Genomic DNA, 15,553 nt, shown 5'->3' with positions numbered 1-15,553 from the left:
TTCCTAGCACCCTTTCACTCAGTTTTGTCCTATGACTTCATCTGCTGGGGCATCGCAGCCAAGGTAGAATGAGTACTTACTCTCCATGTGTGTGTTGTAGGAATACTGTGGAAAGCTGCTAAAGAACATCTTAATATGTATCTCTTCTTACCATTAAATGCCAATACATTTACCCCATAATAGTATTTGTGCTTAATAATCTGAGTGAATAAGTAAAGATCATTTCAAACTGAAGATAACTATTACAAATGGCTGTGACTATTTAATGCATAGCTGTAGATCAATAAGAGGTACAGAGAAATTAAAACAAAATTCAAAATTTTGTTCATTGTGTTAGTGCAGTGAATCTGAAGCTGGTGCATGCGCAGTGATGCGTGGGTGAAAAGTTCCACGTCATAAGTGAAAACGGCAGATCCTGAGCAGAAGGCACTCTGCGTGTCAAAAATTGTAGTTTTGTCATCACATTGCAGGAAAGATTTTGTCAGATACAATCGAGCCCATCCAAATGTCGACAACTTTTGTGGCTGGCATAAGCAGTTTGTGCAAAGTAAAAAACTACCAGCTGGTCATGTGCACAGGCACAAAACATTGAAAGAATTTGTCTTTTGTTGGACCATAGTCCACAGAAACCAATGTACAATTCCAGTAGCGAGTTACTGATAATTGGGCGTGGTCTCAAATAAAAATTGAAAGGGAATCTGTATCTAAGTCAAATTTTATGGAAATTGAAACAGGAAGTGTACATCTAATGTCTTAATTTTGCTATGATGACGCTGGAAACTATGGAGGAAGGAACGTCTGCTGCAACAACTCACTTTTGTGGCGAGACAACCTTCCACATAATTAGCTGAGTTAACTGGCACAAAATTCGGATATGGGAAACAGAAGAAAGGGTTGTGTGTAATAGAAATCACTATGACTCACCAAAGGGTAATGTGTTCTGTGCAGTGACAGTACAAAAACTTTGCTGTCCATTTTTCTTCATTGAGCTGAGTAAGTTTTTCAACAAACATTTGCCTGGACTTACTTGAGCAGTTGCTGATACAGATTCAACAAATCATATCTTTCTACAAGATGTAGTATGTGCAGATTGGGGTATGGAGGTTTGCATGTTTATAATAGACATCTTCCAAACAATTAGGTTGGTTGTACTGAATGTGATGACACAGTCATCTTTGAATAAGGACATCCATGGATTTATTTTTATGTATTATGTGACAGACCGTGTGTTTGTGCCTCCTTTGCAAAAAACTGTTCAAGAACTCAGGATCCATAGTTCGCATGTGGTCATGCTGGTGACACCGCATATACGTCATTCATTTTGAGTTGCCCTATATATGCCTACTTTGTTAATATTCAGATACTAAATAATTTTGTATTTCCCCGAGTAAGAACTGTGAAATTCACTACCACAGTATTACAAATAAAAATAATTTATGTATAGACTGTCCATAATCTAGAATGGGCTTATATGTCCTTTTGCATAAGAAATGGTGTACTTATTAGATACTCCTTCCCTAATTTATTGGAATTTTGGGTGTCACCATTGTAAACTCTGCTTAACTCATAAGTTTGTGTTAAACCTACAGCTGGTTTTTCAATAAATAGACATGTGATAGTGTTTTGTCAAAAAGTTACGTGTGTGCTTTGATGAAATATTACACAAAAACAAGAGGAGGGTAGTAGAAGAGGGGCAAACAGTGGCCTTTATCATAATTGGCCTGTACAGTGGGTGGATGAAAATACGGGACCACCAAAAACACATCACATTTACATGCCTAATACAGTATAGGAAAATGTCGGTTTTCAAAAACAGCTTCCAGTCATCTTGGAATGTGTACACAAAGGTCCCGTATGGTTTTCAAGAGAATCTTCTATCATTCTACATGCAAAATAGTGCTGTTTCTGGTAATGATAATGGGGGCAGAAAGTGATTGTGGACTTTTCTCTCCAAAGTAGACCACAAGGGCTCAATAATATTTAGATCTGATGATTGTGGTGGTCAGAGAAGAAGTGACAACTCATCTTCTCATGTTCACAAAACCAGTTGTGAACAATACTAGTTCTGTGAACAGGGGTTGTGTTGTCTTTGAACGCAGTATCACCTGTAGGGAATAAATATTGAATGATGAAATGCGCCTTATCAGCCAGAATGGTCAGATACTGCAATGGCAGTAATGCAACCTTGTAGAGTGTACCCGTGTGGCCTGTGGATTAACACGATATGGCTGCCAAAGTTGTCAGTGAACTCCTGCCACATTTCACTCTTGGCACATAAACTTGGCCAGAAGTTGGAAACAGTGTGAAACAAACTCATTCACCCAAATGACATTCTTCCATTGTTCCATAGTCTAGATTTCTTGGGTTCACCACCACATTTTCCTGTTAAGAGGCAGTTGCATCATTGATGAGTGGTATTGGAATTCCAGCTTGCCCTGCTGCTAGGTTGACCTCCCTTGATGTTGTTTTGATGATGACAGGGTTCATCAGCGCACCATTCAGTTGCACGGTGACTTTTGCCACTGTTGTCCTCTTTATCTTTTCATCACAATCCTCTTCAATGTCTGTCACAATCACTCAACACACACTTTCATCTGTGTTGTGACTTAGCAGATGATATTCTTCCATTTTCCCCGTATGTGACATGAATCTTCGAAACAGTGCCTCTTGAAACATCAAACACTTCAGCAGTCTTGGTTATGGAATCACCCACCATATGAGCACCAACAGAATGCCCACCTCCAACATAATGAACACGACATTGTTCTGACTGTGACTGACACTTGCAATGTATTGAGGACATTACGCAAGTTTTATTTGAGGTCACATATAACAGCGCAACCATCTGGGTTGACTAGCATCTGCATTTATGTTCAGACATGTTTCTTGTGATATATCCATATTTTGACTAATCCCTGTATAGTAGTAATTCCCATACCTATCAGTATGGGTGGACTAGCAATTGTCGCAATTTGTTGTTATAGTGCGTGTCATTTACGACGGTGGCCAAGTTTAGGTTTGTTCTGCGCATCTGATGTCACAAAACACAGCCAGCCAATGAACAGAGAACGGCGTTGACAGAGCTTGACTGCAGTGCAGAGCACAGATGAGTGGCTTCAGTTTTAGAAACGTTCAGTCATAAATAAAGTAATTGAACAAAAGCAATGTCTTGATAACAGACTTTATTTTGTAGAAAGTTTAGAAAAAGCATTCTGTATACCAATTGCTTCATATTCTATTAATTAATTAAACCAAACAAGCAATAAGCCTCCTAATTCAGGTGATAGCAAGGAAAGGTGTTTGTATCATTATCACGAACCGCTTTTTCGCAATAAAGAACAGCGGTAATTGTTTATTTCCTATTGTACTTCGATGAAATGTGAGTAATTCATAGTCATACCAACAGTGTTTGTCGATATTGTGTGTGATGTTTTAGAGTCCTCCTGTAGTTTTATTTGAATGACGAGCTGCATTAGCGTAATGGTTAAGTAGTTTGACTGCTAAGTGAAAGATTCTGAGTTCAAACCTTGTTCAGTGCTCACTATTTTGTTTATTTAAAAACAATATTGAAGTGTCTTACTTCATGAATTTTATTCGTTTGAATGCAATTTTTTGAAATTTCTAGTTCTTTATCTCTTCATTATAATCATAATAAGTTTTTGGTTTTTCTAATTTTGTCCTCCAATATTTTTTTTCACAGCAATTAAAAACAATCAAAAGGCGCACATACAATATTCATGTTACCTGTTTTGTTTGTATATCTTCTCTTCCGCAGTCGCTGTTTTACTATTCATGTTGAAATATATTCTTTGCGACAGTATTAAAAGTATTATTTAGAGCAGAATTTCGGCTCGTACGTTGCCGAGCTACTTGATTGTCTGACGCAATTTTTTGCTTCGCTGCTTTGCCAACATCATCATATTCGATGTTTTCATTAACTCATCTATGTTTTGGCAAGTATTTGCTGTCCGTTGTGACAAAAACAAATCTTTTGCTCACTGCGCCTCACTGACAATATATTTTAGTTTCTATGTTTTATTACGTCCACAATTCAGTTTTGTGTACTTCGCCAATTTTATTTTAATCAGAACTTTTTAGAAAAAAGCGAAATGACTCTGGTATAAATAAAACTTTTATTACAGTTGCGAAAGATGAAATATTTGTCAATATTACATACGACACCTATCTGGTACTTAAATTAAATAATATATTGTTATACAGTAAATTTTATTTGAAATTTAGGTATATTGTCCACATTTCACTCTCAACATTGTGGCAACTAAAATCAACCATACGGAAAGTATATGCTATGGACTCTTACGTCTGCAATGGTTTACAACATTTAATGCTGCACAATAACTGCATTGAACATCGAAACAAAATTAAGTCAATTATGGGAGGAAGGTATCAGTCAAAAAGATGTATAAAAATCAAATTTTTGGGCCAAATAGTTTTTGTGAAATCGAATGATAAGTGTGTCAAAGCAGTCAGAACACCACGTGTAACCACAGGCGAGCAGTGCAGTGATGATGACAAAATCGCGTGGAATGCGGGGAGCACGTCTCTGTAGCAGCAAAGGGTTAATGCGGCCGTGGTGGCTTTACTTCATAAACTGCGCACTCCCCCCTAAACGTAAGTTTGCGAACTATACTATACTACGGCGCCGCTTCTCTCGGCGTGTGCGTCGTTTGCAACTGGCAACGCGGCAATCTCCCGCCTCTGGGCGGGCACGCGCGAGCCGCCGAGATAAAAGAATTCAACTATAGTATACTTTTGCAGCAGTAGCTGCTTCTCCCTGTTAATGTACGTCTCGATTATTTCTGTATCCCCGATGGGCCTCTTTCGTGACAGAATTTACAGAAATCAAAACGTGAGTGAGTGAATTAGTGAGTACTACGTTTCTCGTACGAGACGAGAGACTGTTTTAACCGAGCTTCCTTCTGACCCGCAGGAAGAATGCCAAAGGGCGACTCGAGCAGAAGACAGAGTTGCGCTGGGATCTGCGTACCCACTGCTGAGGGGCGTACCTGCCGGTGCCGTCGTCATGAGGGAGGAGCTAGAGAAGCTCGTCAAGGAACGCGGGCTCAATGAGGTGTGGCCTGCCTCGGGTCAAGGTAATGCAACCTGACTGTGTGGCGCATTTGTTCTGTATCGACTTCTCTTGTTAAACACGTACTAAACTTGAGCTGTCTTATCTGAATGGAAACTTTAGAAGAGTTTATTTCCAGAAGTAGATGTTGACTCTGACTGTAAGTTATTCGATCTGAACTGAAGAAATAACAGGTAAGACACCAGTTACGGAGATGGGATCTGGATAAATGAAAAGGGTCATTGGTTCTTGAGATATCAACAAAAATAACAAAGTTTTGAAAATGTAATGTAATTATTGTTGTTTAGTCTTCAGTCCAGAGACTGGTTTGATACCGCTCTCCATGCTACTCTATCCTATGCAAGCTTCTTCATCTCCCAGCACTTACTGCAAACCTACATCCTTCTGAATCTGTTTAGTCTATTCGTCTCCCTCTTCGATTTTTACCCTCCACGCTGCCCTCGAATACTAAATTAGTGATCCCTTGATGCCTCAGAATAGGTCCTACCAACCGATCCCTTTTTCTGGTCAAGTTGTGCCACAAATTTCTCTTCTCCCCAATTCTATTGAATATCTCCTCATTAGTTATGTGATCTACGCATCTAATCTTAAGCATTCTTCTGTAGCACCATATTTTCAAAACTTCCACTCTCTTCTTGCCTAAACTATTTATCATCCACGTTTCACTTCCACACAAATACTTTCAGAAACGACTTCCTGACATTTAGATCTATACTTGATGTTAACAAATTTCTCTTCTTCAGAAACGCTTTCCTTGCCATTGCCAGTCTACATTTTACCTCCTCTCTACTTCGACCATCATCAGTTATTTTGCTCCCCAAATAGCAGAACTCATTTACTACTTTAAGCATCTCATTTCCTAATCTAATTCCCTCAGCATCACCCGATTTAATTCAACTACAGTCCATTATTCTCGTTTTGCTTCTGTTGATGTTCATCTTATATCCTCCTTTCAAGACACTGTCCATTCCGTTCAGCTGCTCTTCCAAGTCCTTTGCTGTCTCCGACAGTATGACAATGTCATCGGCAAACCTCAAAATTTTTATTTCTTCTCCATGGAGTTTAATTCCTAATCTGAATTTTTCTTTGTTTCCTTTAGTGATTGCTCAATATACAGATTGAACAACATCGGGGAGAGGCTACAACCCTGTCTCACTCCCTTCCCAACCACTGCTTCCCTTTCATGTCCCTCGACCCTTATAACTGCCATCTGCTTTCTGTACAAATTGTAAATAGCCTTTCACTTCCTGTATTTTATCCCTGCCACCTTCAGAATTTGAAAGAGAGTATTCCAGTCAACATTGTCAAAAGCTTTCTCTAAGTCTACAAATGCTAGAACCGTAGGTTTGCCTTTTCTTAATCTAGCTTCTAAAATAAGTCGTAGAGTCAGTATTGCCTCACGTGTTCCCATATTTCTACGGAATCCAAACTGATCTTCCCCGAGGTCAGCTTCTACCAGTTTTTCCATTTGTCTGTAAAGAATTCGCATTAGTATTTTGCAGCCGTGACTTATTAAACTGATAGTTCGGTAATTTTCACATCTGTCAATGCCTGCTTTCTTTGGGATTGGAATTATTATATTCCTCTTGAAGTCTGAGGGTATTTCGCCTGTCTCATACATGTTGCTCACCAGATGGTAGAGTTTTATCAGAACTGGCTCTCCCAGATGTACCCTTGTCCGGTTCTCAGCTACGCTACAGATCACTTTATTTATGAAAATACATTGTACAGTCAGCAACAAATTTAACATACTCACAAACACCTTTCCCTTTCATCCAGACAAATACGGATTCATTTACAGAAATTTTTCTTTTATTACGTGTATACAGGGATAGGGCAGAGGTAGACATACATGCGGATTTTCCAAAATCTTTATTGGCTAATTCTGCAATGTGATAGGTGCGGTAGGCGATGATGTCTCTGTCGACGAAACTTTCCAGGCCGGGAACATTGGGAACTCCAGTGCCACCACGTACAATTGCCACTGTTAGCCATCCGTAACCATGTGAAAAAGAATCGTTCAGATCAATGCTGAAGTTGAGTCTACAGCCACAGAATACAGCAGGTCCGTCGAGAAGTGCAGTTGAAGCAATGTTCTTCACAGCGTTCTTCTTCTTGTCAGCAGCAGACGTTGAGAATTCTCAATGGTTTTATAGACTGTATGTCTTGCACGACGACGATAGCGTCTGTTGGGCATCTTGGCAGTGTTCAATGCAGTTGCCTGTGCAGCAGCAGCAGCAGCGCGAGTGAGCCGCTGCGCAGCGCTCGCTCGCTTTTATAGTAGTTCTAATGGAATGTTGTCTACTCCCGGGGCCTTGTTTCGACTTAGATCTTTCAGTGCTCTGTCAAATTCTTCACGCAGTATCATATCTCCCATTTCATCTTCATCTACATCCTCTTCCATTTCCATAATATTGTCCTCAAGTACATCGCCCTTGTATAGACCCTCTATATACTCCTTCCACCTTTCTGCTTTCCCTTCTATGCTTAGAACTGGGTTTCCATCTGAGCTCTTGATATTCATACAAGTGGTTCTCTTGTCTCCAAAGGTCTCTTTAATTTTCCTATAGGCAGTATCTATTTTACCCCTAGTGACATAAGCCTCTACATCCTTACATTTGTCCTCTAGCCATCCCTGCTTAGCCATTTTGCACTTCCTGTCGATCTCATTTTTTATACATTTGTATTCCTTTTTGCCTGCTTCATTTACTGCATTTTTATATTTTCTCCTTTCATCAATTAAATTCAATATTTCTTCTGTCACCCAAGGATTTCTACTAGCCCTCGTCTTTTTACCTACTTGATCCTCTGCTGCCTTCACTACTTCATCCCTCAAAGCTACCCATTCTTCTTCTACTGTATTTCTTTTCCTCATTCTTGTCAATTGTTCCCTTATGCTTTCCCTGAAACTCTGTACAACCTCTGGTTCTTTCAGTTTATCCAGGTCCCATCTCCTTAAATTCCCACCTTTTTGCAGTTTCTTCAGTTTTAATCTACAGTTCATAACCAATAGATTGTGGTCAGAGTCCACATCTGCCTCTGGAAATGTCTTACAATTTAAAACCTGGTTCCTAAATCACTGTCTTACCATTATATAATCTATCTGAAACCTTAGAGTATCTCCATGGTTCTTCCATGTATACAACCGTCTTTCATGATTCTTGTCCGCCCCCGGTAGCTGAGTGGTCAGCGTGACAGACTGTCAATCCAAAGGGCCCGGGTTCGATTCCCGGCTGGGTCGGAGATTTTCTCCCCATCGACGCGCAGGTCGCCGAAGTGGCGTCAAATCGAAAGACCTGCACCAGGCGAACGGTCTACCCGACGGGAGGCCCTAGCCACACGACATTTCATTTCATTTCATGATTCTTAAACCAAGTGTTAGCTATGATTAAGTTATGCTCTGCGCAAAATTCTACCAGGCGGCTTCCTCTTTCATTTCTTAGCCCCAATCCATATTCACCTACTATGTTTCCTTCTCTCCCTTTTCCTACTTTTGAATTCCAGTCACCCATGAGTATTAAATTTTCGTCTCCCTTCACTATCTGAATAATTTCTTTTATCTCATCATACATTTCATCAATTTCTTCGTCATCTGCAGAGATAGTTGGCATATAAACTTGTACTACTGTAGTAGGCGTGGGCTTCGTGTCTATCTTGGCCACAATAATGCGTTCACTATGCTGTTTGTAGTAGCTTACCCGTACTCCTATTTTTTTTTTTTTTTTATTCATTATTAAACCTCCTCCTGCATTACCCCTTATTTGATTTTGTATTTATAACCCTGTATTCGCCTGACCAAAAGTCTTGTTCCTCCTGCCACCGAACTTCACTAATTCCCACTATATCCAACTTTAACCTATCCATTTCCCTTTTTAAATTTTCTAACCTACCTTCCAGATTAAGGGATCTGACATTCTACACTCCGATCCGTAGAACGCCAGTTTTCTTTCTCTCCCAAGGCTGTCAGGAGTTCTAAACAAATGTTGTCTACTCCGGGGGCCTTGTTTCAACTTAGGTCTTACAGTGCTCTGTCAAACTCTTCACGCAGTATCATATCTCCCATTTCATCTTCATCAACATTCTCTTCCATTTCCAATGTTATTAAATAGATAAAAAATCTATTCACCAAGCAGTGTGGTTCCCTGCAATCAGGCTTTCCTTCTCATCTCATCCGGTAAGCCTCTCCTGACACAGGTTTCTTGGCAACTTTACCAAATTATCTCTCTTTCCTTCACCCCTCTTCTTTTTCCTTCAGCGCTCCTGCCAGAAGGGGGAGCCAATAATTTTGAAAGCTTGCAAATTTATATATATAGTCTTTACATGTGTGTTCTCTGCTGCCGCAGGTGAGTAGTTTTTTTTATCTATCCATCTAAGTTATAGGTTGTTGAGAGTTTCATAGGGAGCATTTGGTACTGATTGACGGAAACTGGAATGAAATACAAAGTGAACAGGCAGCATTGAGAAATGATATAGTGAAGGCAGTAGAGGATCAAGTAGACAAAAATAAAAGGCCATGTACAGAAATCCTATGATAAAAAATAAAAGGCCGTGTACAGAAATTCTGTGATAAAAAATAAAAATATTTAAGTTTGTTGAATAAGGGAGAAATATAAAAGGATCGCAAATGAAGCAGGTAGAAGGGAACACAGACGTCTAGGAAATGAGATTGGTACATAATAGCAAAACAGGAGTGGCTAGAGGACAAATGCAAATCTTCATGCTTGGCACTCCTGGCTAGGAAAAAGGTAAGCGTCACCTGTAGGAAAATCAGGGACAGACGAACAGCTTTGTGAGTGCTAGGGACTGAACTGCCAAGCCAGTACTGAGCAAAGAAGGGAAAGGTGGTAGCAGTTGGACAATACAGTGGGAGAGAACTAGAAGACAAATCTATATAAAGGGGAGAGAAAGTAAATGAAGAAGAGATGGGAGATAAGATACTGTACCAAGAATTTGGTAGAGCACTGAAACACGTAAATTGAAACTAGGCCTCTGGAATGGATGCCTTTCCTTCAGAATGATTGTCTGTGGGAGAGCCAGTCATGATAATACAGTATACTTAATATTCGAGATGCAAGGCAAGTGAAATACCCTCAGATTTCAAGTAGAATTAATAATCTCAGTTCCAAATCGGGTAGATGTTGACAAGTGTGAATGTTGCTCTGAAATCAGTGTAATAATTTGCAAAATACTGCTATGAATTATTGTCAAATAATGGAGAAACTGTTAGAAGCCAATCTCTGGGAAGGGCAGTTTGGGTTCCAGAGAAATTTGGGTATATGTGAGGCAGTGATGTCGCTACTATTTATCGTGAAAAAAAGACTGAAGAAATGCAAACCTTCATTTATAGCATTTGTAGGAGAGATAAAACTCTGAAAGTGAAAGGGTATCTAAAACTTGGACAGAACCCAGACTGCAGTTACAACAGTTGGAAGAGATTAAAGGGAAGCAGTGGTTGAGAATGGAGAGACACGGTTTTGGCTCATTCCTGATGTTATTCAGTCTGCACATTGAACAAGCAGTAAAGGAAACCGAGGAAATGGTTTAAATTTCAGGTATAAGAAATAATAACTTTGAGGTTTGCTGATGACATTGTAACACTAGCACAGTCACATGTGGAGAAACGTAAGAGCAGTGGATAGTGCCTTGTAAGATGTTATAAGAGGAACTTAAAGTGAAACAAGGATTATGTGACATAGCTATATTAAATCAGGATTTAAAGTAGGAAATGAAACACGAAAAATAATTGGTGACTTTTGCTATATGAGTAGTAAAATAACTGATGATTTGTGAAAATGAAGAGGATATAAAATTCATCTTGTCAGTAGCAACAAAATTGTTTCAGGGAAGAGAATTTTGTTTACGTTGGATGTAAATTTGTGTGCTAAGAAGCCTTTTCTGAAAGAATTTGTCTGGAGTGTAGCCGTACATACACTCCTGGAAATTGAAATAAGAACACCGTGAATTCATTGTCCCAGGAAGGGGAAACTTTATTGACACATTTCTGGGGTCAGATACATCACATGATCACACTGACAGCACCACAGGCACATAGACACAGGCAACAGAGCATGCACAATGTCGGCACTAGTACAGTGTATATCCACCTTTCGCAGCAATGCAGGCTGCTATTCTCCCATGGAGACAATCGTAGAGATGCTGGATGTAGTCCTGTGGAACGGCTTGCCATGCCATTTCCACCTGGCGCCTCAGTTGGACCAGCGTTCGTGCTGGATGTGCAGACCGCGTGAGACGACGCTTCATCCAGTCCCAAACATGCTCAATGGGGGACAGATCCGGAGATCTTGCTGGCCAGGGTAGTTGACTTACACCTTCTAGAGCACGTCGGGTGGCACGGGATACATGCGGACGTGCATTGTCCTGTTGGAACAGCAAGTTCCCTTGCCGGTCTAGGAATGGTAGAACGATGGGTTCGATGACGGTTTGGATGTACCGTGCACTATTCAGTGTCCCCTCGACGATCACCAGTGGTGTACGGCCAGTGTAGGAGATCGCTCCACACACCATGATGCCGGGTGTTGGCCCTGTGTGCCTCGGTCGTATGCAGTCCTGATTGTGGCGCTCACCTGCACGGCGCCAAACACGCATACGACCATCATTGGCACCTAGGCAGAAGCGACTCTCATCGCTGAAGACGATACGTCTCCATTCGTCCCTCCATTCACGCCTGTCGCGACACCACTGGAGGCGGGCTGCACGATGTTGGGGCGTGAGCGGAAGACGGCCTAACGGTGTGCGGGACCGTAGCCCAGCTTCATGGAGACAGTTGCGAATGGTCCTCGCCGATACCCCAGGAGCAACAGTGTCCCTAATTTGCTGGGAAGTGGCGGTGCGGTCCCCTACGGCACTGCGTAGGATCCTACGGTCTTGGCGTGCATCCGTGCGTCGCTGCGGTCCAGTCCCAGGTCGACGGGCACGTGCACCTTCCGCCGACCACTGGCGACAACATCGATGTACTGTGGAGACCTCACGCCCCACGTGTTGAGCAATTCGGCGGTACGTCCACCCGGCCTCCCGCATGCTCACTATATGCCCTCGCTCAAAGTCCGTCAACTGCACATACGGTTCACGTCCACGCTGTCGCGGCATGCTGCCAGTGTTAAAGACTGCGATGGAGCTCCGTATGCCACGGCAAACAGGCTGACACTGACGGCGGCGGTGCACAAATGCTGCGCAGCTAGCGCCATTCGACGGCCAACACCGCGGTTCCTGGTGTGTCCGCTGTGCCGTGCGTGTGATCATTGCTTGTACAGCCGTCTCGCAGTGTCCGGAGCAAGTATGGTGGGTCTGACACACCGGTGTCAATGTGTTCTTTTTTCCATTTCCAGGAGTGTAGAAATTAAGCACTGATAACCACACAGTTGAGCACCCCAAAAACTAAAGTAAAATTAAAATTAAAAAATTAAATGTGCACGATAAACAGTACAAGAAAGAAGAGAATATAAGCTTTTGGGATGTGATGCTGCAGAAAAATAGTGAGGACTAGGTGGGTAGAACAAATAACTAATGAAATGATGACTGAATCTAATTGTTTAGAAAAGAAATCTGTGACACAAGAGACAAAAATTATGGAAGAAGACCAAAACTTGAAATATAGCTTGGAAGTTGAAGTGGATCTAGGGTCAATAGTCATGCAGAGATGAAGAGGCTTACACAGAATAGACAGGTGTTAAGAGCTGTGTTAAATTGGTCTTCAGATTGAAACCACAATGACAATAATATCATATCATCATCTGCGTGTTGATCTACATTATGTTATTATCTATCTTGATGGAAATTGGAAATTTGTGGTAAGTTCCTATGGAACCAAACTGCTAAGGTCATCTGTCCCTAAGCTTAAACACTACTTAATCTAACTTACACTAAGGACAACACACACACAAACCCGTGCCCGAGGGAGGGCTCGAACCTCCGACAGGGGAAGCTGCACAAACCGTTACGAGGCGCCTCGGACCGTATGGCTACCCCGTGTTAGTATCTTGATGCTTGGGAATTTCACAGGTAGTTTAATTTAGTGTGTGTGCATTGATTTGTGCTTCCTGTACCTGTAAGCTGTTTTGTTTTATTTTGAATTACATAGCATGATTAAGGGTTAAGGTGTTTGCTGCGAACGAGCTGTAAGCTGCTTCCATTACGCTTCTTGCTTGTATCTGGTATGAATGTGTTTTGGCTCTTCATTCGTATACTTGCATTAGTAGCAAACATCACACTTTTAGAAGAGTCCTCCTAAATCCCTAGTAAGATTTTTTTTTTTTTTTTAAATATTATGAGTAACATGGGTATAACATACACTTACAAAGGAATGTATTTTGCTGCCCAGGTGAGTATTATGAGTATTGACTCAAATAAAAATATGTTGTAAATGCCAATCCTGGAGTTGATATGGCAATCTTCAATGAATCTGGATCCCAATTTTAAATCTGGAACTCGTGTTACAGCTCCAGCGCCTGCAGACTTTGTGAGCAACGTGCTGAATATCTTGGAGCGGTACCACGACCTGGTGATTGATGCGTTCCTGGGTGACAGCTCGTTTACTGCCGCCCTGGATCGAGCCGTGTCACGTGTCGTTAACCACCGTCTGCAGGTAATCTCGTGTGGCTGCTTCCCACTATATGGAACATACATTCTTCTCTGAAACAGAACACAATGATAAGCGAGTGAAATAAAATGAATCATTATCATATGACATATTGATGCACTTAAAGTAATTAAAATATGCATGCCATTACACACCAAAATTGCTAGAAATATGCACTGAAATTGTGGAAATATGTGCTGCAGTATGCAAAATGTGCACAAAAAAAGCATGTACCAAGCCCTTGAAGGAGATGAAGAAATACAAAATACGACCTTTAAATGCACTGTTTCGCTGCAATTATGGACCGTAACAGCTAGCAGTGACAGCTTTCAGTTGACTACTGTAGTCAGCCAGAGAAATGGACCAGTTGTCTTTGAAACTGCTCACAGATGATAGTAGTGACATCACTAATTTGCTTTCTCTACCGCTGCAGTTTGACTACTGAAGGAGCAGTCTGGTGGTCTCATTGTGACTGATGTGTGTGGTATTTACTTTGTGCATCATATCTTATTTCAGTTTTTCCATCCTCCCTCATTCTTAATGCTTCTTCCATTCCTCTCAGCTTGCAGTCAGCACTGCCACTACTTTTTGTGTTGCAGCTGCCAACGAGAGGCAGGAAGACGTGGTGCGTTTGGATTTCATTCTCAGAGATTGTTGACACAGGAGCCGGAGACAGCGGTCATGTGTGCATGAGTTGTGTCTGAGTGACTGTCGAATGTGTGTGTGCTCTCGTTTTCCGACAAAGGCAATGGCCGAAAATTTAGTTGTGAGGGTGTGATCGTCTTTCCTATGTGCCTATCTGTGGTTCAGCAATCATCCTTATGGTGAGTTGCTGTGTATCCTTATTAGTATTGATTCTTAGAGTATTTGTGCAAGTTATTTGTTACGTGGATTGATCAGTATGGTGCCTTTGACACGTGAATAGCTGGCCGCACGAGTGGACTTCCATGTCGGGTCAAAACCGCAGGACATTTCTGCACATATCTCTAACAGATCTGCCCTACCGATCTAAAGCCTATCGTTTCCCACTAATATGCGAACCCTGCTCAACAGATCTAGTCTCACCAATCTGCCTGCAAGCCAGGTCTGTTGTGTGGCATAATGCAATAGATTTTTGTGGTTTATCCGAGGACTCAGGCCTGCAGTGCTCCTTGGCAGGCCAGAGGCCACAGGCGATGGATTTCAGGAATTGAAATTATCTCATCGCAAGTACATTGTACAGTGTAGCATTTTATTGGCATTTTATTTATTCCAGTAGATTTTATCACTTTGAAAACAATTTATGTATTAGAAAGTATGGACAATAAGAAGTAGAAAATTGGGGCAGTCGCTGGCGGTTTGTACACCGTGTACTCGTATATTTCTCGAAAGAAAAATCACACAATACGTGTAAAATAATTGATGTAACACACTAACTAATAATCGGCAATAACGAACGTAGTAGAACCAACATTTTATTGGTGGTCATCTATAGTGTTGGTTTACACAACTCTTCCCTGTCTTATACACTTCTTTCAAGAGGCCCTTTTTTTGTGGCTATTTCTGAAACCAGTGAAGGTATTTTAAATCTGTCTTGCGACTCCAAGGAAATGCGCATTTTTGTTACCAAATGTGTTTCGTTTTATTGAAATAAGATAACAACAGGGGTCTTACTGAATCACATATTCAATTTGGCTTGCTTTCTCAATCTAAAAACTGTCCATTCCAAAAGATGTTGATGTTAGTACGTAAGATTTTTGCTAATGGGGGGGAGAAATACGGAAGTCCTTACATTTTTTGGCCAACTTATGTCTTTACATATGCTTGAGATCTCAAGATTTGTCAGGAAAAATGCTAAAAGTTGCCTG

The 15,553-nt window shown here is 41.2% G+C and overlaps 1 protein-coding gene across 2 annotated transcripts in view; it reads left to right on the top strand.

Annotated features, from left to right (window-relative positions):
- LOC126109575 (cullin-2-like) overlaps nucleotides 1–15,553 on the top strand; it is a 124,593-nt gene that overhangs the window by 59,695 nt on the left and 49,345 nt on the right. For both annotated transcript variants that reach the window (XM_049914606.1, XM_049914607.1), the window contains exons 6-7: nucleotides 4,952–5,114; nucleotides 13,567–13,712. In XM_049914606.1, the coding sequence (XP_049770563.1) occupies nucleotides 4,952–5,114; nucleotides 13,567–13,712 (309 nt within the window). The remainder of the gene's footprint in view (nucleotides 1–4,951; nucleotides 5,115–13,566; nucleotides 13,713–15,553) is intronic.

The sequence above is a fragment of the Schistocerca cancellata genome, chromosome 12 (assembly GCF_023864275.1).
Source record: "Schistocerca cancellata isolate TAMUIC-IGC-003103 chromosome 12, iqSchCanc2.1, whole genome shotgun sequence".
Classification (NCBI taxonomy): Eukaryota; Metazoa; Arthropoda; class Insecta; order Orthoptera; family Acrididae; genus Schistocerca; species Schistocerca cancellata.
Note: the sequence above shows the minus strand (reverse complement) of the source record. Positions and strands in the feature narration are given on the sequence as shown.